This window comes from Chiloscyllium plagiosum, unplaced genomic scaffold (genome assembly GCF_037043375.1).
Source record: "Chiloscyllium plagiosum isolate Xiang-an unplaced genomic scaffold, Cpla_swu_hap1 HiC_scaffold_18, whole genome shotgun sequence".
Taxonomy (NCBI): Eukaryota; Metazoa; Chordata; class Chondrichthyes; order Orectolobiformes; family Hemiscylliidae; genus Chiloscyllium; species Chiloscyllium plagiosum.
In genome coordinates, this window is record NW_028270156.1 from 53,129,864 (window position 1) to 53,153,372 (window position 23,509).

Genomic DNA, 23,509 nt, shown 5'->3' on the forward strand with positions numbered 1-23,509 from the left:
CTTGATTGGAGGTTGGTATTTTGGGGTATAATTTAAACTGATTGGTCAACTTCGAACTTGTTTTGTCGCCTCCAGGCAACCCAACTAATCTAGCTGTTCAACCAAATGTTACATTGTTACCTTATTCAGAACACTTGGGGTTGTGTCAGATAGTTCTGCTAGCTTTTAATTCACTTAAAGGTACAGTACCCTTTATTGGGGTTTGGGGTATTTGGGGTTACAAATGCAGAAATGTCTTTTGTCGTCTCTGATAAAGGTACCTGCCAGTAACCACGCATAAAGTCCAACTTGGTGAAGTAACTGGCTTGTCCAACTTTCTCGATACTGTTCTCTAATCTAGGAATTGGATATGAGTCCGATTTTGTAACGGCATTGACCTTCCAATAATCTACGCAGAATCGTTGAGTCTGTCCGGTTTGGGAACTAGGATGATTGGCAAACTCCATTCGCTCTGACTTGGTTCGATGATACCCTTGTCAAACATGGCCTCTACCTCCTTCTGGACCTGTCTGGCTTTAAAAGGATTAAGCCAATAGGGGTGTTGTTTTATCGGAGCAGTACTCCTTATATCTACTTCATGTACAATAGCATTAGTCTTCCCCATCTGATTCTTACATATGTCCTGATACTGTAGTAACAAATCTTTCAACTGTGTTCTATGCACCTGAGACAGATGGCTTACTAACCTATCCCACTCCTCCAAGACTTCTTCATTTTTAATCTATTTTGAGGTACATCAAAATCCACATCATCTGCCTTTGATTCCTCACTCTACCTGGCAGTAACTAACATCTGTTTATCTTTTTCTTTCTCTCTAGTATAATACGGTTTCAACATGTCCACATGACATACTCGATACCTTTTCTTTCTATCCGGCAACTTTACTAGATGAGTTCACTCAACTCAACTTTTTCTCAATTTGATAGGGACCACTAAACCTGGCTTTGAAAGGATCTCCAATCACTGGTGACAGTACTAACATGTCATCCCCTCGGGAAAACGTCCGAGTCTCAGAGCTTCATTCTATACTGCCACCTGCTTCATTCTATACTGTGCCCTCTTTAGGTGCTGTTTAGCTTACTCACTTTCTCTATTTAATCTCTCCCTCACCTCTGATACATAATCTAAGTGTGAGATCTCTGACTTTTGTCCTGTCAATTTTTCTTCAATTAATTTCAAAGGACCTCTCACTTCATGCTCAAATATTAACTCAAAGGGAGTGAACTGAGTCGATTTATTTGCAGCATCACTAATGGCAAAAAATATGAATGGGATGCCTTTATCCCAATCATTCGGGTAATCCTGACAGTATACTCTCAACATGACTTTCAGGGTCTGATGCCACCTTTCTAAAGCTCCCTGGGATTCAGGATGATACGCACTGGATTTAAAGTGCTGTATACCTAAGCTATCCGTAACCTCCTTAAACAGAGTAGCAGTAAAATTAGATCCTTGGTCCGACTGAGGCTGTCTGGGTAGCCCATACCGTGTGAATAAAGCTACTAACTCCTCTACTTGATACTCCAAAATGAAATTGCCTCCGGAAATCTTGTAGACACAACCATTATGGTTAACAAGTACTGATTCCCACTTTTAATTCTTGGGAAAGGACCTACACAATAAATTATAATCTGCGAGAAATGTTCTTCAAATGTGGGAATTGGCAACAAAAGTGCTGATGTTATTACCGCCTGTGGCTTACCAACCATTTGGCATGTATGACATGCACAGCAAAAGTTAACCACATTTTTGTGCATTCTGGGTCAATAAAATGTTTTTGTATCTTAGCCTGAATCTTTCATACTCCGAGGTGACCTCCTACAGGTAGTTCATGTGCTACGTGTAACACTTTCTGTCTGTATGCTATCGGCAATGAAGTCTGGTGCACTTCAGCCCATTTCTCCTCTGCACGAATCTGCCGTGGTCTCCATTTCTGTCTTAGGATTCTATCTTTCAGAATATTCTCCAGAATATTCTTTGCCTCCTTTTCGGAGTACGCATCCACATACATATCTTTGATCATCTTGTATTGCTGTTGCAAGTCTCTTAACCTTTCAGAACTAAACACTTCTCTCTGACCCTCTGCCTGTTCAGGTTTTTCCTGCACTATTATATCAAACAGGGTGTTCACTAACTGAACCTCAACTTCTTCATCTTTCTCTTCTTGCTGTGACTTATGATGGTGTCATCTGGTTACCAGGATATTTCTGTTTTAACTCCTCAGTTTCTTGGTCTTCCTTGGGCTTCTCCACAATAAGGGGTGTCACTCCCACCTTGTATCCTGCCCAATCATTCCCAAGAACAAACTGAATTTCTGGAACTGACACTCTGTCAATCACACCCACTGTAACTTCCCCAGTCTTAAGTTGGCACTTCAACCTGATCTTACATAGGGGAATGCTAAATTTCTGTCCATCTATCCCACAGATCAGCACACTCTCGAGTAATAGATCAGAAAAGAGTGCATATTCACTCATCTCTTACTATCAGCGACTGGTTAGATCCGGTATTTATCAAAATTATAACTTCTTGTCCTTCTCCCCCTGTTCTTTCTGAGTAAACTTTACCCACAGAGTCGAATTCTTTGTAGAGATGAGGTACTAATTCCATACCCAGCCCCTGTCTAGGCTGTGCACTCTCCTGCAGCTCCTCGGCTCTTCTTGGGGTCTCCTTTACTATCTTCACTAATGCTACTGACTGAGCTTCTTTACCACATCTTTTCCCACAATGCCTTTCTTTAATGACCAGCACTGTGACTTTACGTGTCCCACCTTCTGGCAGTGAAAACCCCTTTTCCCAGTGCCCTTCTGAAACCACTGGCACTGTAATTTTCTGTGTCCCACTCCATTACAGTGAAAACACCTGAAGCCGTTCACCTCCTTTTCACCCCCTTGGGCTTCTTTAACATGTGGTAAATTCTTACCAGTGTTCTCTACTCTTGTTTTGGTAGTGTAGGATCTCCCCTTCTCCCAACTTCTATCACTCACAGGACCAAATTCTGGCTGGAAGCTTGTCTTATGCACCAACATGTATTCATCTGCTAATTGTGCTGCCTTTCTCTCTTCCTGGACTTTCTGTTCCTCAATGTGAATTCTTACCATCTCTGGAAGTGAGTTTTTAAGCTCCTCCAGCAGAATAATCTCTCTTGGAGCCTCAGATGTCCTATCTGTCTATAAAGCATGCACCCATCGAACAAAATGACTATGTTTAAATCTTTCGAACTCAATATGAGTCTGATCTGGTTCCTTCTTTGTGTTTCTGAACCACTGTCTACATGCTTCTGGTACCAATTCATAAGCACCTAAAATAGCCTGTTTAACCTCTTCATAATCTGTTGACACCTCATCTGACACTGCGGCAATACCTCACTAGCTCTGCCTACTAGTTTAGTCTGAACTAGCATCACCCATAAATCCTTGGACCACTCCATCTACCTAGCCAATTTTTCAAATGAAATAAAGAAGGCTTCTACATCTTTCTCATCAAAATGTGGCAGAGTTTTGATATATTTGTATATATTACTACTTTCTCCTTTAATCTCCATCCTGTTAACTTGACTTTGCTGACTAATTCGCAATTCTCAAGTTCAAATTCACCCTTTTTTTGTCTCTTCCTTTCTTCTCTGTCTCTTTCTCTCTCCCTTTCTTCTCTCTCTATTTGCTCAGCTAAGAACCTTCTCTCTCTCTTTCCTCTCTCACTCTTCTCTCTCTTTTTCTCTCCCTCTCTCTTCTTCTCTTTCTCTCTCCCTTTGTTTATCTTCTAACCCCATTTTCCTCAATTGTAATTTAAGTTTTTTTCTACCTCTACTGCACATGTCTGTTTTTCTGACACACCTAAGTGTTTGAGTAATTCTCTTACAATTTCAGCTTTACTTTTGTCCTTGGTTAAACCCAAATCTAACATATTTGGCAAATCTGAGAAGCATCTTCAAATCCCAGAACCTTTATAACAATTTTAAGAGCCATTTCTCTCACTTTTAATTTAACCAACCACAAGTCACCAAAATTAAACAGATTGTCTCACCTATGTTTTATTTAAAGATCTAGGACACTAACCTTCAAGCGTTTAAATCTGCTGGGATTTTTCGTATCCCCAAATCCATTAAAATCTGTCTAAACCAAGTCAAATCACAAATCCAAGACCCAAACTGTTTAAATCGTGCACAAAAGCCTCCTAAACCATTCAAATCCTAACAACGAGCCCCCAAACTGTTATGACACGGGGTAAATCCCCCCCTGCTTGATTTAAACTAGCAACACAGAAATGATTAATCCCGTGCAGTAATCTGTGAAAATTTGAGATGCTAAGAACTAGTTAAAGTAAAAAGTAACAATTTTATTTCTTAAACTATAACAGAGAATAATTAACTAACAACTATTTACAACTCCTTTCTCTAATTTATCTTTTACATTCCTCTTCTATAATACTAGTCCGACAAAACCCCCAATTATGATTTACCAAAAAATTCAAATTTCAAACCAGCCAGCTGTCAAATCTTGTCTTCTTATCTTGCTCTGTAGATTTGCTCTCCAGGTTGGTGTCAATGTTTTTTTCTCTGTGCAAACTCCTTCTCCAGACAGGTAGCTCTTAGAGAGGTCTGAGTAGCAGCCTACATCTGTTGGTCTTTTGGCAGTTCTCCCCCAACTGTTCAATTTTTCCCAGTCTTATACCCCAAAGCATCAGATTGTTTCATTGGTTTTTAATATTGTCAATATACTAAATTCAAACTTGATAGGAAGTTGGTACTTTGGGGTACAATTTAAACTGATTGGCTGAATTTGAATTTGTTTCGTCATCTCCAGGCAACCCGGCTAATCGAGCTGTTCGACCAAATGTTACATTGTTACCTTATTCAGAACACTTGGTGCTATATCAGGTAGTTCTTTTAACTCTCTTATAGGTACAGTACCCCTTACACCTTCATAACAAGGAAACCCTGCCCCCTCTGCCCATTTCCTGTGCTTTTGATAAAACGTGTATCTTTGGATATTTAGTTTTTAGCCCTGATCCCCTTGCAGCTGTGTCTCTGTGATATCCACAACATCCAATTTCAATCTGTGATATAAGCTCTTTTATCTTGTTTCACATAATGTATGTATTTAAGTACAATACCTCTCAGTCCTGAGTTGACCAGCCCCTTCTCATAGTTGTCCCCTTATCTGCTGTGCTTGACGTTCCTGACCCTTTCCATACTTTCTGTCCTATAACTTGTTCTGGAAACTTTAAAAACCTCTCCTGAACCCTCCCCAACTTTAACTAGCTTGAAGTCCTTGTGACCACCTTATATAGCCTGTCCTCTGCCTGTCCATTAGGATTCTGTTCCGATTGGTTCATATGGAGCCTCTTCCAATGGTACAGTTCCCTCCTGTCCCAATACTGATGCCAGTGCCCAATGAAATGGAAACCTTCTTTCCCGCATCATTCATTTTGCCATGTATTTACTTGACTAATCTTACTTTTGCCAATTTTCAAGTGGCTCAGGTAATAACCCAGAATTTACAACCTTTGATGCCCTTCTTTTTCTAATTTGTGTTCCTAATTCCTGATATTCCCAAAACAGGACCTCTTACCTACTCTTGCCTAGTTGTTGGTACCAATATGGACCACACAACTGGATCCTCCCACTCCCCCTCAAGTTCAAACCGAATTGAGATGTCCCTCACTTGGTGCCAGGTGGAATTCTCGATCCTGTTCACAAAGGATGCTAACTGCACCTCTACTTATAGAAACCCCTAGCACTATCATTTTTCTTTGTTCTCCCTCCATTTAAATAGCTTCCTGGATCATAGTGCACTGGTCAATTGGACTATCCCCCCGTAGTCCTTCTCCTCATTCATACAGGGAGCACGTACCTCATACCTGTTGGACAAGCTCAAGAGCTGTGGCTCCTCAAGTGCTTTGTTCTTGATCTTTCTACCTGCTTCACCTATTGTCATACCCTCCTGTTCCTGACCACTGGCCAAATTTGAAATATTTAAGCTACATGGGTGATCTATCTGGAACACAGAGTTAAGGCAGCTCACCCCCTCCTGGATGTGCTACAGGTTCCAGCTCACCAACTCTGAACCAAAATTGCTTGAGCTACAGACGTTCATTGCAGGTGTGGTCACTGTGGCTCATAATGGGATCTACCAGCTTCCAAATCATGCAAGAAAAGATCTGTACTGCCATTCCTAATATAATTAATTAGTTTTAATTATTGTTAAAAATATTATTTCCAGATAGTCCCTAAATTATTATACTCCTTTCTGAATCTATCTAAGTCTAGTCCCTAATGTAGGTCTCTTACCAGTCAATGAGGACATATAATTAACCACAGGTGACCAAGTAGAGGTATATGATCATTTATTCAACTGAATGCAGGAGAGCATCACTCAGTCAAACTGTAGTAAGACTTTTGGAAATGCAGAGAAATTCCAGGTTCTTATACAATTTTGGTCATACACACCATTGTCATTGTCTGAATTCCAGTCTTGGCTCATAAAAACAGAAGAAATAAATATCCATTCTTGATCACAGATTAATGTTATTCATGTCTTCTTCATCCACTCAGGGATCATTGAATCTTATTGTAGCCTGGCATTAATTTTGATCAATTTCTTATCGGTATCTGTCACCTCCTCTCTGGACTATTTTGCAAACATCAACTTCTTGTTTGTACAAGGTTCACCTATAGATTCTTGCTTACACTAACCTCAAGAATGTGCAAGAGTCATTTGACGTAAGGTTCATGTGATGAAGTCTGCTTGTTACTTCTTCTCACAAACTTTGTTACTTTTTACTGTGAATATAAAAATCATGATTTAACACTTAAGTGGAAGCAAAGTCACCATAGTCCCTGACAGCTGCTCTCTCTCTGTCTCATTAGAGAGAGACAGAGACAACTGGTGGTGGTTTACTCTGACGGTCACCATGCCTCAGACAAAGTGAGAGGTTGAGAAGCAGAACCTTTCATGGAAACCTCAGCTTGTGTAGGAACTCAACCCACCACTGTTAGCATTACTCTGTTTTCACAAACTAGTTGTGCAATCAACTGAACTAACCAACCCCCCTATAAAAGCCTTGCAGTCTAATTCACTCTTACTATCTGCAGCAGTCAGCATGCTTAACCAAACACTGCTTGCTAAACTCAGAATGTAGTGTACAACAACATTTACTAAAAATGCTGACTGAATTAGGAATTGCACAGGAAACCAAACAAAGATTATCAGTCAGGCTCACAGTGTAATTTAACTGTATGTCATAAAAGCTACATTTAATCCCACATGGGCCTATGACTACGCATTAAAAACCAAAAGAACTGCGGACACTGTAAATAAGAAACAAAAACAGAAGTTGCTGGAAAAGCTCAGCAAGTCTGGTAGCATCTGTGAAGGGAAATCAGAGTTAATGTTTCGGGTCTGGTGACACTTTCTCAAACCACACGTTGCACCTTTTTTGCTGAGAAAAGTGCTAAGAAAACAGGTCCACCCTGCTGCATCCCTTTGGCAATGCCCTGATCATCAATGGATTTGCCCGGTTTGAATGAACTGACAATTAACAGTTCTTCTGCATCTCTAAGCTATCTGTAGTCCAACCAGTCAACACGCTCTTCTCATGCTGTGTACTCTTCTCATGTTGTTTCTTTTTAAAAATTGTTTTCTTGTGTTTCAGTCCTGATGAGTGTAAAACAAAAAGCTTCAACGTCATATCTTTTTTTAGCAAACCTCAAAAAGTGCGATCAGATTTATCAGCCATGAGCTATCATTTACAAAACCAAGTCTCTTGCTGAGTGTTTGAAACATTTCCAGATACTCAGTCACGTTGTTCTTTAATAAAGACACTAAAACATTTCCAACAATAGATGTTAGGCTAACTGGTCTATAATTCCCCTTAGTTTTCCTTTGTTGCCTTTTTTAAACAGTGAATGACATATTCACTTTTCAAACCTAAAGTAGGATCCCCAAATCATGAGAACTTTGGAAAATAATAATTAGAGCATCTGCAATATTCTCACCTATTTTCTTTGTAATATTGGAATAGAAAACCATCCTTAGGAATGGGATCCAATAGTGAACTATCCTTGGAAACTTTGAGATTTATCATTCTCTAGTACCCCCTTTTCCTCATTACTGATGGTATTTAATGATATTAATTCTGTTGAATACTATGGACAAGAGGTAAGATCCTCTGATGTTGGATATGCTCATTGTCTGGTACTCATCTGGCATTATCTAACCTGAGCATCAGTGAATAGGTTATAAATGAGTAAGTGCCACTTAATATCACTGTTGGCAACAGCTTGCATTATTTTGCATGTGTAGTCATTGGTCATAGTGGATCAATCCTCCTTTTGTGGACAGGACATACCTGGACAATCTTCCATACTGTCTGAAGATATTCTCTTGTTCTAATTTGTCTTGTTATTTTAACCACCAGAAAAAAAACCATACATTCAGTGCAGGGTCAAGTTTTATTGAGATATCAGATTCTGACATTGGTTTTCTACACAATGATTTTTTTCACATGCAAATACCATGCTTTCTTCGGTTATTACATTTCATCAATACTATCAATAAATAACAGTGAGGCAAAGACACAATGAAGTAAAAGCATGAGCATATACACAAAGGTAGATGGAAAAACCAATGAATTATAATTAAGATGCTGGTACATAATTAAAGTACATTTTATCATTCTCAATCCCTTCCAATTGTCCCATGAGTATGGTTATGTTATCTTACTTAGCCTAGTAATCTTTTTCATAAGCCCCAATGATCACATCAGTATATTCCCCATCGTCACAGACATTGCAGAATGCTTACTTTCAGATATTGCATCAATATCTTTGAAAATGCTGTTCTTGCATCTTTTACACAATAGGCAGTCTATAGTCCCAGATTAAATAGAAGGCTGCTTTAATCTATTTTGCACTGATCTGAATTTAATGCACCCTTATCTCTCAGGCTGACTAGGCATTGAGGTCTTCAGAGAGTGTCAACTCTCAATCCCACAGATGGTAGTATTGTGAATTTCTGGAACAGTTTTGTTTGAAGGGTGGTTAGATCTGAGCCCAAATTTTCAGCAGTACAGCCAAGATCTTATCAGGACTCACAGCCTCTACTGTGCCCAGTGCACTCAGCTGCTAATTGATATCAAGTGGAATCATTAAAACTGGCTGAAGTATAACAAATGAATACTGTTTGTAGGTGTTGACCAGTTTTCTCTTTGTATTCAATTGCAGAACATAGGCATGATAGATCAGCTTCTGTTCCAGATCTTGTTGAAAATCAAACATATTCAAGCACAAGCTTCAGACCTCTATCATTACCGGCCAGTCACAGTTTTCATCAATATGACAACCGATTCCTGAAATCATCTGGAGATGAGGATAACTGCGTATATGCAACTGTTCCAAAATCTTCACATGGGAACCGAGCAAAACGTCCGATACCTCCTGCCAGAAGCAAAAAATCAACACCAATAGGTAAAGACATTTTGTTGCCCTGATCCATTCAGGTAGATCACCTGGATTTGTGATTCAAGTCTAAAACAGTCAGGAGGGACCACAGGAGTCAGCCAGTAAGATTGAGCACTTTAGATAAGATACGTTTTGTCACATGGGGAGCTGTATTCTGTTTTTATCTATAGGATATGGGAACTACTGACCACATCAGTATTTATTGTCTATCTATAATTTCCCTTGAGTTAGTGGAGGCAAGCAAGTTTTTTTGAACCACTGAAGTTTATGTGGCATCGACAGAGCTGTTAGGGATGGAGTTCCAGGATTTTGACACATTGACTATAATAGAGTGACAGGATGGTGCGTGAGTTAGAAGGGAACTTGGTAGCAATGGTGTTCCTATGCACCCCCTGCCCTTGCCCTTGCAGGTGTAGAGGTCATGATTTGGATAATGTCACCAAATGCTCACAACTAGAATGCATATCCTAGTCATAGAGTCATAGAGATGTACAGGATGGAAATAGACCCTTCGGTCCAACCTGTCCATGCCGACCAGATATCCCAATCCAATCTAGTCCCACCTGCCAGCACCCATCCCATATCCCTCCAAACCCTTCCTATTCATATACCCATCCAAATGCCTCTTAAATGTTGCAATTGTACCAGCCTCCACCACATCCTCTGGCAGCTCATTCCATATACGTACCACCCTCTGCGTGAAAAAGTTACTCCTTACGTCTCTTTTGCCAATCATTGTGAAGCAGGGAAGATACAATATGGCAAAGAGGATTGGGAATTTTTTTAACCCCAACAAAAGATAACCAAAAAAGAATAAACTTGCAAATGATATCAAAAACAAAAGAGATGATAGTGAACAAAAAGACATGTTTATACATTCTCAATGTTTTCTGTTATGTTCTGTGCTGTGATATCAGATGAGGAAGACAACCAGGCTCCACCTCTGCCTCCACGTCTTAATTCTTTCACCACACATCAGCTCTCTGCAACGCTGCCATGTTCACTAAACCCACCCCAACGGGTCCCACCACCAAGGCCCAAACGAAGTAAGTTGGCTCATAATAAATAAAATTATTTTTGTTTCTTGAATTGTGCAACTTGAGTGCCCATGTAATAAGAGTAACTAAAGTTTAAAAATAATTAATTAAAATGCTGGGAGTGATCTGGAGGACACGTAACATGTACATTAATTACTCTTATTACATGTAACTTACTCTTGGTCATTTCTGACATGCACTCTTGCTCCACTGTTTCATTATTGAGTTGATTGACATTGTTGCTGGCCTGTTTGTAAGTTGATGATTAATATATTAATAATTAATAGAGTATAAGACGGGGTTTTAATATTGCAATGTCGCTGCATTCTTCTAGCTTTTCCAGCCCCTAAGAACACTGGTTCTCAGCCAAGTAAGAAAGCCAATGTGAACGTGGTCTCTGTTAACCTGGGAAAATTGGTAGACGTCAGTAATTGTAAGTGCATGACTGGGTTCATTGTTCTTTTGTATAGAAAGTTAAAGGGATCCAAATGCTTATTATAGGCTTAATCCTTTGATCTTTTACACTAAAATGGAAAACAGATATACAGCTAGTTTTCTCACAATGCTGGTTTTCTACTTTAACCATCCCATAAATCGCATTACATAATTCTTCCCCTCTGTTGCTGTGAATCACTAGGTCATATGAAGAAGGTTTGTATATATAGTGCCTGAACACATTTCACAGTAAAACCTTCCATATAAAATTACTTACTAGTGTTGTTAGACCTGTCTGGTGAATTTGCTTTCATGCATTGCTAACAGCTTTTTTCTCGCTGATGGTCAGCATTTTAACCCGTGCATCACTTAATGTTTCACTTAATTATGCATTGTCAATTTCAAAGAGGTCAGTTGAATGGTTGGGTTGAAGGATGTTGTAATGAATCCTGATCAGTTCCGCGGGTCGGAAGCCAGTCTGAGCAAATCTGATGGAATTGAAGGTTGTTGGAACCGACTGTTAAATCTGATGTGAGTGTTGTACCAACTGAGTCAGACTGAACTTGAACACTTTCTTTCTGCTGTGTTACAGTGCAAACCCAGGCTGTGAAAGCTATCTACTGCCAAAGATGTTCAGCAGCTTTGTCCAGCATTAGTCGGATTTACCAGAAATATGCAGATATTGTGAGTTCCACAGCAGTACTATAATGGTGAATGTTGGGCATAATTGAGAATCTAAATCCTTTTTAAAAGCATCGTTCAATGCATTGAATCTATAAATTCAAAGATTATGATATATAACAGTCTTCATTGCTGTGGTTCCCCAGTTACTAATGTTGGATTATCCTTGTTGCATGATTACTGAGAATTGTGAACTTGTAATGGAAAACTTCATAACACTTTCAATTGAGAAGGAAGCTAATGCCATTTTAATTTACTTCATGATCATGCACCACCCTCAAATGAAAAAATAACCAAATGATTTTACTTTTAGTAACTATTACTTTAACATGAATCAGAAGCAATATTAATTAAACACAAATTAAAAGGGCAGATGAACAGCTGTCATGATGCAGTGGTAGTGTCCCTAACTCTGAGCCAGGAGACCTGGTCTCAAATCCCACTTTACTTAGAATCTCTACAGTATGGAAACTAACAAGTCCACACCGACCCTCCAAAGAGTAACCCACTTACTTCAGAGAGGTATATTAACATCTCTTAAAAAGTTGATTAAGAAATATCTTAAAAGACAAATGGCACAAGCATTAGCTTCTGCATTCTAAAGTTCTCTAACTGAGCCTCTGATACATAGGATTGATCATTTACCCACCCAATCGATTCAGCCCTTGCATTGTGTTCACTGGCAGTTGTATGAATGTCCTGGATACAGTTGACACTGACAACATGTCTACAAACTTGGTCATGTCAGTCCTGGTAGGCATACAATCAACCAACCGACAGTACTCAGTTCACAATCTGGCCCTTTTATATAAACATTCAGTTTTTTTTGCATGTCTGAACTACTTAAACTCCTTTTAGGATTCAGTCCCATTTAGGACATTCATAAAACTTCTCCTAGAACTTCTGGAATTCTATTTTTCTTCTTACTGTGAAAATGAAAACTGACCTATTCATAATTTTCTATCTGATTTTGCCTCACACACATCCTGTGTTCCTCCTTCAGTCTTCATCATCTGTCACTTTCTGCCTACCTCTAGTTCCCCTTTGTCTTTGGCTGAAAGGTTTCCACAACATAGCCTCCTTCCTCTTGGTACTGTATCCATGTCAAGAATCACCAGTTGACAGGTATTTTCTTCATATCCAAGAAAATCACCATTTATCCCCTTACAATTAATACTAACATATAAATATCCTTTTCAAATACAAAAACAGAAATTACTGGAAAAGCTTAGTATATCTGGCAGGATCTATGGAGAGAAATCAGAGTTAATCTTTTGGGTCTGAAACATTAACACTGTTTTCTCTCCACAGATGCTGCCAGACCAGCTGAACACTTCCAGCAATTTCTGTTTTTTTTCTGATTTCCAGCATCCACAGTCCTCCTGGTTCTTTTCAAATAGTTTTGAAACAATTACAGATTATCCATGAATTTTAAAGAAATTAAAATTTTCCCTATTTCATATTTGAAGATCATCACATATGACAAAGGGCAAAATAAAACAAAAATGTTAAATAGTTGTGATTAAATGGCGTGCCCATTTTAATATTAGTCTGGTAACAGGTTACACCTGTCAGTCCTACTCCAGAACTCCATACTCTAACTTGATATTATGAGTTATCAGTAGATTAGATTACTTTAGAGTGTGGAAACAGGCCCTTCGGCCCAACAAGTCCACACCGACCCACCGAAGCGCAACCCACCCATACATTTGCCCCTTACCTAACACTACGGGCAATTTAGCATGGCCAATTCACCTAACCTGCACATTTTTGGACTGTGGGAGGAAACCGGAGCACCCGGAGGAAACCCACGCAGACACGGGGAGAACGTGCAAACTCCACACAGAGTCGCCGGAGGCGGGAACCGAACCCGGGTCTCTGGCGCTGTGAGGCAGCAGTGCTAACCACTGTGCCACCGTGCCACCCACTGTAATTGTTTATCCACTTTACTTTTCCATTAAATCTCTAACTGTTGGTCTTTTCCCTTTCTTATCCAGATATGGCCTTGCGAATTCTGTAGTAAGCAGAATGTGATCACTCGATCCTTCAGTACAATACCCAAAAGTCAAGATGTCATATATCTCTCAGGGTCTACCAATGAAGATTACATAAATGTGGACGACTCCTTGGTTGTTTTTTGCATTGATGTCTCTGGAAGCATGTGTGCAACCAATGAGGTAAGGAGAGCTCCTGTGGTATATCAGAGATACCCACACACAGAAAATTCATTTGACTCTTGGAAGTAACTTCATATGTCAAGAGCAACATCACATTGTATGCTAATGCCTACTATCAACCAATGTCTTTAGAAAACTCTCCATCAGGGAGGACAAACTTGTTTACTTATTTACACCACTAAAAATAGTTTTACACAGATAATCATTATAGGTACAATAATAAAGCTACTCAAAATTTGGGGAAAGCCTTATTATTGTAACCCTAACCCTACAGAATATAAAATACATAATTATGACTGGCCTTAGCCAATTCACCTAACCTGAATTCTATTTCTCTGGTGAACCAGCATCATGTTATTTCAGGAAATCAGGGAAATTTTCTGAAAACATAGGGACAAATATTTTAATTCTGCAAATCTGACTCCTCAGGTCAATTATATTTTTCTTGGTACCATTATGTTTGAAATTTTCTGCTTGGCTCTTTTTTTCTGTCTCCCATCATCCATTTTGGAGTCAAAGTGGGTTTTAAAACTGTGGATTTTTTACTGGATGCAAACTGTCTTCAAGAGCCCATCCAAAACCTTAAGTAGGAAGATTGACGTGACTGTATCTGCAACATAATGTGATTAGCTTTTGGTGTGTACCCATGTTGGTTCAGAAATGTTTTGGTTAGTGAACACAGTTATTAAGAACTATGTGCTGTGGTGCCTGGACAATTAAATTATCCAGCACCACTCTAATCTTGACTCTGAATTAAATTATCCATGCCATTCATTAGGCTGCAGTTGAACAACATAGACATCGAGCTCGGAAACAAACAAAACATACGTGACATGTACATTTTAGATTATCTTGCACCCTTTGAAGTGAAATTAATACCGATAGGAGTAGCAGCTTGGTCCAATTGATAGTATTCTTTTTCTGAGTCAGAAAGTCATACTTTGGGCTAACAAACTATTCTGGATCAGTTTAAAAATTGCCCACTTATGTTTCAATCCTATCTGCACTGAGCACTCCTGGATGGGGGCATCCTGCAATGTTGTTGGATACAAAGGATGGGTATGGGAAGTAAGCCAGTGGGGGCAGGTATTGTCTGGCTGGCTGGAGGGGAGTGTCATCTCAGGTGGGGGATTGGTCCTATGTGTATTGGTGTGTATGTGGATGTGTTGTATTTGTGTTTGTGTGTGTGTTTGTGAGTGTGTGAGTATGTGCTTTGGTGTGCATGTGTTGGGGTGTATGTCAATGTGTATGTGGTGTGTGTTAGTGTGGCTGTATGTGTGTTCATGCTTGTGTGTGTTGGTGTATGGGGGCGTGTATGTGTTGGTGGGTGTGTTGGTGTGTATGTATGGTGGTGTCTGTGTGCATGTGCCTATGTTGGGTGTGTGTTGGTGTGTGTTCGTGATGCATGTCTGTGTGAGAAAATGTATTGGTGTATGTATGTATTGGTGTGTGGATGTGTGTTTGTATTGGTGTGTGTGTGTATTAGCATGTGTTTATTAGCATGCGGTGTGTATAGGCGGGTGCTTGTGTGTACTGATGGGTGTGTGTGTATTAGTGTGTGTCTATGTATTGATGCATGTGTCTGTGTCTTTGGATATGTGCATGTGTAGGAATTCAGGGAAGGGTAGTTGGTGGTGTTAGGCAGGAGTTAGAGGTTCTGTTGCATTATTATCCAGAGGTTAGAGTTTATAATTTTCTAACTTCTCATGGGTAACTATTAAACTTAACTGAATCAGAACATTTGAATTTCCATCTTTATGGGGCATTTGTTAGAAGGTTCCACACACAGAATAATTGCCCTACCAGAAGTTTCAATTTTCTGAGCAATTCTTATCCCTGGCATGGATTCTGCTGGGTCCCGATGAGTAAGTCCCATCAAAGCTGCTCCATTGTATCCATTTGAAAATCCATGCCCTTGACAAGATAATAAACTGAGGTCCAATCTGACTGCTTTACTGATTCAGTGGATGTTAGTAATCTCATGACACTTTTTTAAAGGATAGCAAAGAGTTTCCTTTTATGACTGTCAAGCATTGCTCCTTGAATCAACATCAATAAAAGTAGATGAAATGGCATCTTGAAGGTGTACAGTGGTTGTTGGGTTTAGCAAAGTAACTGTCTCTACTATCCAAAGGCATTTATTGCTTGAAGAGCTTAGAGATAATTTGACAAAATTAAGTGTTAGTGAGATGCTGAACTTTACAGAGTTTGTAATATGTGAAATATTAAGAGATTTCAAAAATAGAAAACAGAGTGGGAAACGTGGGCGTAGTATAAGAAGAGCAAGAATTATGATGTTAGTGATAGAAAAGGTCCATTAAATACATCATGATATTTATCCTTCAGATGTCTTGTTTTCAGAGGGTATATTTCATTATTTATACATGGCTTCCTTAATAGTTTCCAATACAAAGACCCAATACTTTTGGATGCTTGAAATGCAGCATAATGGTCAACATGGGGCCATTAGAATTGTTTACACCTAATGCAGAAGCCATATCTAAAATAACTCAAGATCCTCTGTTCTGTTTTATAGATTGAAGTTTCTGATGACAGTTCCAGAACAGTTCATGTATCAAGATTGCAGGTAAATGTTTGCTTCGTTGCTTCGGAGTGAGGTGTGGAGACCTGAAGGGTAATGTACTGAATGTTGAGTTGCATGGCACACTGGGTCTTCTGTAGCTCCACTGAATACCTTGCCTCAAAACCCTGGTTTGGAAATAGGCACAAGAAAATCCATCTATGTGACAGAACTACAGTTTGTTACCTCATAACTTCTTCACCTTTAACAGTTGTTCTCTTATTTCCAATATTGTTTGATATCAGCTTATAACTAACGGTTGCCAGTCACAGTAGCACATCACTGGACAAACCTCCCGCTCATAAAAAGACTGATGGGCGGCACGGTGGCACAGTGGTTAGCACTGCTGCCTCACTGCACCAGAGACCCGGGTTCAATTCCTGCCTCAGACGACTGACTGTGTGGAGTTTGCACATTCTCCCCGTGTCTCCGGGTGCTCTGGTTTCCTCCCACAGTCCAAAAATGTGCAGGTTAGGTGAATTGGCCATGCTAAATTGCCCGCAGTGTTAGGTGAAGGGATAAACGTAGGGGAATGGGTCTGGGTGGGTTGCGTTTCGGTGGGTTGGTATGGACTTGTTGGGCCGAAGGGCCAGTTTCCACACTGTAAGTAATCTAAAAAAAAACTGAATATTCTCCTCCCTCCCCCGATCCCACTACACTCCTCACCCATTTTCTCAAGAGGAAGATGCCTGTCACAGTGACAAAGGAAAGAGACATTGAATGGAGATCTGATTAGGGAAATAAATCTGAGAAGACGCCATACTTTGCTCCTGCTTCTCTCAATTTTAGTTTTTCATGGAGCTGCAGGTTTAGAAGTGGGCCTCCAAGGAGTTTTGCAGTACCAGTTGTGGCTGGCTTGTTTGTGCAGATACACTTGTATCAGTTTAGTTGGAAGTGATTCAATAGTGGAGAATAAGTAGCAAACTAAAGAAAAAGGAAACAATTTAGAAAACTAGTCACTTCTTTCATTCTAGCAAGATGCATATGTTTTAAATTCAACCCTATATGTGTAAATCTCTGAAATAAATTATAAATATTATCAATTATTCAACAACCATTTTGTTGCTAAGCTGATTGCTTATTTTCCATTCTTCACCTTCCTTACTTTAATTAATAGGTTCCTGAAAATGTTTATTAAGCTCTCTGTTTGATTCACCACCTTGTTTCAATATGGTCCTACTTGGAAGATCCCTTTTCTCAGAATTTCATCATCATGTTTTAAAGAATATATCGCTTTAAAGAGTAATTTTGCATAGCATCTCTTGAAAAGGCAGCATTATTATTACTAATCTTTCAAAAGTGTTTTCATTAATATCTCTCTAAAGAAGGAGCACTGCAATTAGGAATCATTTTCTACATTGAGTCCCTGAAATTCTACTGTAGTTGGTAAATCTTAACACACTTGTACAGAGTGTGGTCTCACATTTGTTGGATGCTGTGTGTTACACATCAAGTGAAATTGGATTTTGGATCCAACACCACTGAGGTTCTGCCCATCTCCTGCTGAAATTCTAGTGGGGTCTGATGGAGCACTATGGGAAATGGCATAGCCGCTTGGTGTTAATGTTATTCTAGTTCTCTGCAGGTTCTGCAGAGGGACACAGAGGCAGAATGTGAGAATGCTCACTAAAGCTCAAGAGCCCAAATTGTGCCACTGGGATTCTGCATTCAGAGATCCTTTTGTAACACAAAGATCCTGTTCAAAGTTTCATAATCAGGAACATTTTTTTTTGAACAGAGGTGAATATCTCACCACCATAAACTCATTTAAAAACAAAAGTTTGGACATCTGTGAATCCATAATTTTGGTGTAAATGTCAGGATGTGTCCATCTGGAACCTCCATCATTAACCTCGATAAACTTTCCTAAACCTGCCATTTCTCAGTAAGTGGGCACCACTGGAAAGAGGTTAGAAGACCTGCCACAGGAAAATCACTCCAGAAAATGCTGGTGTGGACTACCCATTTTATAAACAAGATCAAAATAAGAGAGAATGTTTCTGAGAAATTGTTGAAGGGTAGGCCCAAACCTATGACCTCCAGGTGAACACTCCTGCTGTCATTCAGCTGGCTGCTATGTGTCTGAGTACCTGTTAATATCAGCCTCTAGCAGATCCCAATCCCAGGGTAAGACAACTCTGGGTAGTGATTGTAACTCATAGAATATGAGTTCCCTGTTTGGGGCTGTTAATCTGGTCCAACCAGAGAGCCCTGTTGGTGGTATACCAGCATCTACAGAGTTATTTCACTCTGGACTGTTGAAAATACCTCTGTGGTCACAGGTAAATCTTTACATGGGCAGAGTTTCCAACCCAATTTAGGGCCTCTCAGAGAGTGAACGGGAACCTTTGGACTTTATTTTATCTGGGGTCAGACCTCTTTCCTGTGCATTTTGCTGTAGCCATGGCAACATACAGCAGGGAGAAACTGAAAACAACACAGAAACTTTGAAACCGCTTTCTCACCATTAGGTACTATCTGAAAGAAATAATGCTGAAAGTGAAACATAAAGCAGGGGCTAAAAGCAAGTTTCATTGCACAAACTGGCATATTTCAAAATAATATTGTGTTGGCTGCACAGGTACTTGAAAATTGTTTCTGATAACCACACGTACATGAGAGTGTGTAAAAGAACTATTTTTGTCATAGGAGAGCCAGGAGATCTCAGATACTTCTGAAGAACTAAACTGTCATTTCAATTACGGAAATTGAACTGGAAGTTTTCTGGGTTTTGGTTTCAATCAAAAAAGGCTTTCCCCATAGCTGTGCCAATTTGTGCTGTGATACCAAAAGCTGCTGGATTCAAGCCTGGTTCCCTACTGCATTGTCTGATGTCCATGAGTTAGCAGGGTACGAGGTGAATCAGGTAGGGCACGTGCTGGTTCTAATTGTATGATTGGATTTTGGTTAATGATACAGTAACACAAGAAAGCTCACTAGTAATTCCTTCTATTATCAAATCCCATTGACCCTGATTTGGAGATGCTGGTTTTGGACTGGCGTGTACAAAGTTACAAATCACACATCACCAGGTTATAGTCCAACAGGTTTAATTGGAAGCACTAGCTTTCAGAGCGCCGCTCTGAAAGCTAGTGCTTCCAATTAAACCTGTTGGACTATAACCCATTGACCCTGTACTCATTGTCCAAGCTTCTATGTTATAAAATTGTTGCTGACAACACTGGGCAGAATTTAATCCAGGAAATGGAGATTTCACCTGCCAGTGGAGAATGGCAAGAGCGATATATTGTCTTCATTGGGAAACTCCTGTCTGTTTTCAGGCAGGAGATTCTGTCCACCCCAGAGAGCTCCCGGTCAATTGGAGGCAAGCAAATCTCAATTGCAGAGAGTGTAACCAGGATTGGAGGCAACTGCCCTATTATTGATTGGAACCTCCTTGGTGCAAATAGTTTGGATGGAGCAGATTTTGTCAGGTGTGTCCAGGAAGGATTCCTGATTCAGTATGTAGATAGGCCAACTAGAGGGGAAGCCATATTTGATTTGGTTCTTGGCAACAAACCAAGTCAGGTGTCAGATCTCTCGGTGGGAGAGCATTTCGGTGATAATGATCACAACTCCCTGACCTTCATTATAGTCATGGAGAGGGATAGGAGCAGACAGTTGGGAAAGTACTTAATTCTGGGAAGGGGAATTATAATGCTATTAGGCAAGAACTGTGGAGCATAAATTGGGAGCAGATATTCTCAGGGAAATGCACGACAGAAATGTGGAGGCTGTTTAGGGAGCACTTGCTGTGAGTGCTGGATAGGCTTGTCTCATTGAGGTAAGGAAGGGATGGTGGGAAGAAACCTTGGATGGCAAGAGATGTGGAACATCTAGTCAAGAGGAAGAAGAAAGTTTACTTAAGGTTGTGGAAGCAAGGATCAGATAGGGCTCTAGAGGGTTACAAGGTAGCCAGGAAGGAACTGAAGAATGCACTTAGGAGAGCATGAAAAAGCTTTGGTGGAAAAGATTAAGAAAAAAACCCAAGGAATTCTACAACTTATGTCAGGAACAAGAGGATGGCCAGAGTGAAGATAGGGCTGATCAGGGATAGTGAAGGGAACTTGTGCCTGGAGTCAGAGGAGTGAGGGGTGGTCCTTAATGAATACTTGCTTCAGTGAGAGAGTAGTGAGAGAGAGCTTGTCATTCATGAAACAGGCTGATACGCTCAAACAGTTTAATGTTAGGAAGGAGGATATGCCGGTAAGTTTGAAAAGCATAAGGATAGATAAATCCTCTGGGCCAGATGGGATATACCCAAAGTTACTACAGGAAACAAGGGAAGAGATTGCTGTGCCTTTGGCGATGATCTTTGCATCCTCACGGTCCATTGGAGTACTATCAGATGATTGGAGGGTGGCAAATGTTATTCTCTATATTGGGAAGACAAGACGCCTACTTGCAGTACGCTTAAGGGAACAGCTTTGGGACACATGCATGAAGCAACCTCACCACCTCGTGGCTGAACATGTCAACTCCCCCTCCAATTCCACCAAGGACATGTAGGTGCTGGGCCTTCTCCACTGCCAAACCCTAACCACCTGACACCTGGAGAAAGAACGCCTCATCTTCTGTCTTGGGACCCTCCAACCACACAGAATTAATGTGGATTTCACCAGTTTCCTCATTTCTCCTCCCCCCCACCTTATCGCAAATCCAACCGTCTAACTCAGCACTGCTCTCTTGAACTGTCCTACCTGTCCATCTTCTTTCACCTATCTGCTACATCCTCCTGTCTGACTTATCACCATTACCCCCACTTTCATCTACCTATTGCACTCTCAGCTAACGTCTTCCCCAGCCTCCCCCCTCCTATTTATCTCTCTACCCCTTTGGCTCACAAGCCTCATTCCTGATGAAGGGCTTATGGCTGAGACATCAATTTTCCTGCTCCTCGGTTGCTGCCTGATGTGCTGTGCTTTTCCAGCAACACATTCTCAACTCTGATCTCCAGCATCTCAGTCCTCACTTTCTCCTGACAAATGTTATTCCCTTTTTCAAGAAAGGGGAGAGGGATAACTCTGGGAATTATAGACCAGTCAGTCTTACGTCAGTGGTGGGCAAATTATTGGAGAGGATTCTGAGAGACAGGATTTATGATTATTTGGAAAAGGATAGCTTGATTAGAGGTAGTCATCATGGCTTTGTAAGAGGCCGTTCATACCTCACAAGCCTTACTGAAGTATTTGAGGATGTGACAAAACACATTGAGGATGTGATGTATATGGATTTTAGCAAGGTGTTTGATTAGGTTCCTCACGATAGGCTCATTGAGAAGGCATGGGATACAGGGAAATTTGGCTGTCTAGATTCGGAATTGGTTGACCTATAGAGGACAGAAGATGTTAGTAGATGGAAAGCATTCAGCCTGGAGCTCAGTGACTAGTAGTGTTGTGCAGAAATCTGTTCTGGGACCTCTCCTCTTTGTGATTTTTACAAATGACTTGAATAAGGAAATGGAAGGGTGAGTTAGTAATTTTGCCAATGACATGAAGGTTGGTAGAATTGTAGATATTGTGGATGGCTGTTGTTGGTTGGATTGACAGGATGCAGAGCTGAGCTGAGAAGTGGTAGATGGAGTTCAAACTGGAAAAGTGTGAAGTGATTTGTTTTGGAAGGTCGAATTTGAATACAGATTACGGGGTTAAAGGCAAGATTCTTGGCAATGTGGAGGAACAGGGCAATCTTGGTGTCTACCATAGATTCCTCAAAGTTGCCACCCAAGTTGATAGGGTTGTTAAGAAAGCATATGGTGTGTTAGCAGGGAGGTCGAATTTAAGAGCCGCGAGGTTATGCTGCAGCTCTATAAAGCCTTGGTGACACCACACTTAGAATATTGTGTTCAGTTCTGATCGCCTCAATATAGGAAGGATGTGGAAGCTTTGAAGATGGTGCAGAGGAGATTTACCAGGATGCTGCCTGGACTGGAGGGCATGTCTTATGAAAAAAGGTTGAGGGAGCTAGGGCTTTTCACATTGCAGTGAAGAAGGATGAGAGGTGACTTGATAGAGATGTACTAGATGATGAGAGGCATAGATAGAGTGGATAGCTAGAGACTTTTTCCCATGGCGGAAATGTCTATCACAAAGGGCATAATTTTAAGGTGATTGGAGGAAGATTTTTGGGAGATATCAGAGGTAAGTTCTTTACACAAAGAGTGGTGGGTGCGTGGAATGTACTGCCAGCAGTGGTAGTAGAGGCAGTTACATTAGGGACATTTCAGTGACTCTTGGATAAGCACGTGGATGATAGTAAAATGCAGGGTAGATTGTTTACATTAATCTTAGAATAGGATAAAGGATCAACACAACATTGAGGGCTGTCCTGTGCTATCCTATTCTATGTTCCATATTCTATGCAGGCAATGCACTCACAAGAGACTCTGAATTGCCAAGGAACCCAACGCCAAAGTTAAAAGGGATCCAATGGATGGGAACTGATGGGGGAGAGGGGGATTGGAGGAAAGGTGCAGATGGTTCTCAGCACTCCACTGATGCTATCCCCCAGTATAACGTGCTGGTCCCTCAATCAGGAACTCATAGAGTCATAGAGATGTACAGCACGGAAACAGACGCTTTGGTCCAATTTGTCCATGCCGACCAGATATCCCAAAACAATCTAGTCCCACCTGCCAGCACCCAGACCATATCCCTCCAAACCCTTCCTATTCATATACCCATCCAAATGCTTTTTGCATGTTGCAATTGTACTCACCTCCACCACTTCCTCTGGCAGCCAATTCCACACATGCACCACCCTCTATGTGAAAAAGTTGGCCCTTAGGTCTCTTTTATATCTCTCCCCTCTCACTCTAAACCTCCACCCTCTAGTTCTGGACTCCCCCAACCCAGGGAAAAGACATTTTCTATTTACCCTATCCATGCCCCTCATGATTTTATAAACCTCTATAAGGTCACCCCTCAGCGTCCGACGCTCCAGGGAAATAGCCTATTCAAACTCCCCTATAGCTCAAATCCTCCAACCCTAGGAAGAAGAGCAGAATTGCATGCAATACTCCAAAAATCGTCTAACCAATGTCCTGTACAGCTGCAACATGACCTCCCAACTCCTGTACTCAATACTCTGACCAATAAAGGAAAGCATACCAAACACCTTCTTCACTATTCTATCTACC

The 23,509-nt window shown here is 40.6% G+C and overlaps 1 protein-coding gene and 1 long non-coding RNA gene across 3 annotated transcripts in view; one reads left to right on the forward strand and one right to left on the reverse strand.

Annotated features, from left to right (window-relative positions):
* Positions 1 to 23,509, forward strand: part of LOC122557869 (circularly permutated Ras protein 1) — an 82,317-nt gene that overhangs the window by 22,741 nt on the left and 36,067 nt on the right. For both annotated transcript variants that reach the window (XM_043706013.2, XM_087996622.1), the window contains exons 3-8: positions 9,224 to 9,466; positions 10,378 to 10,506; positions 10,832 to 10,930; positions 11,525 to 11,616; positions 13,611 to 13,790; positions 16,327 to 16,377. In XM_043706013.2, coding sequence (XP_043561948.2) covers positions 9,224 to 9,466; positions 10,378 to 10,506; positions 10,832 to 10,930; positions 11,525 to 11,616; positions 13,611 to 13,790; positions 16,327 to 16,377 — 794 coding nt within the window. The remainder of the gene's footprint in view (positions 1 to 9,223; positions 9,467 to 10,377; positions 10,507 to 10,831; positions 10,931 to 11,524; positions 11,617 to 13,610; positions 13,791 to 16,326; positions 16,378 to 23,509) is intronic.
* LOC122557870 (uncharacterized) overlaps positions 8,434 to 23,509 on the reverse strand; it is a 45,253-nt gene continuing 30,177 nt past the window's right edge. Inside the window, exon 4 of the long non-coding RNA XR_006313967.2 lies at positions 8,434 to 9,436. This is a non-coding gene — a long non-coding RNA (uncharacterized LOC122557870). The remainder of the gene's footprint in view (positions 9,437 to 23,509) is intronic.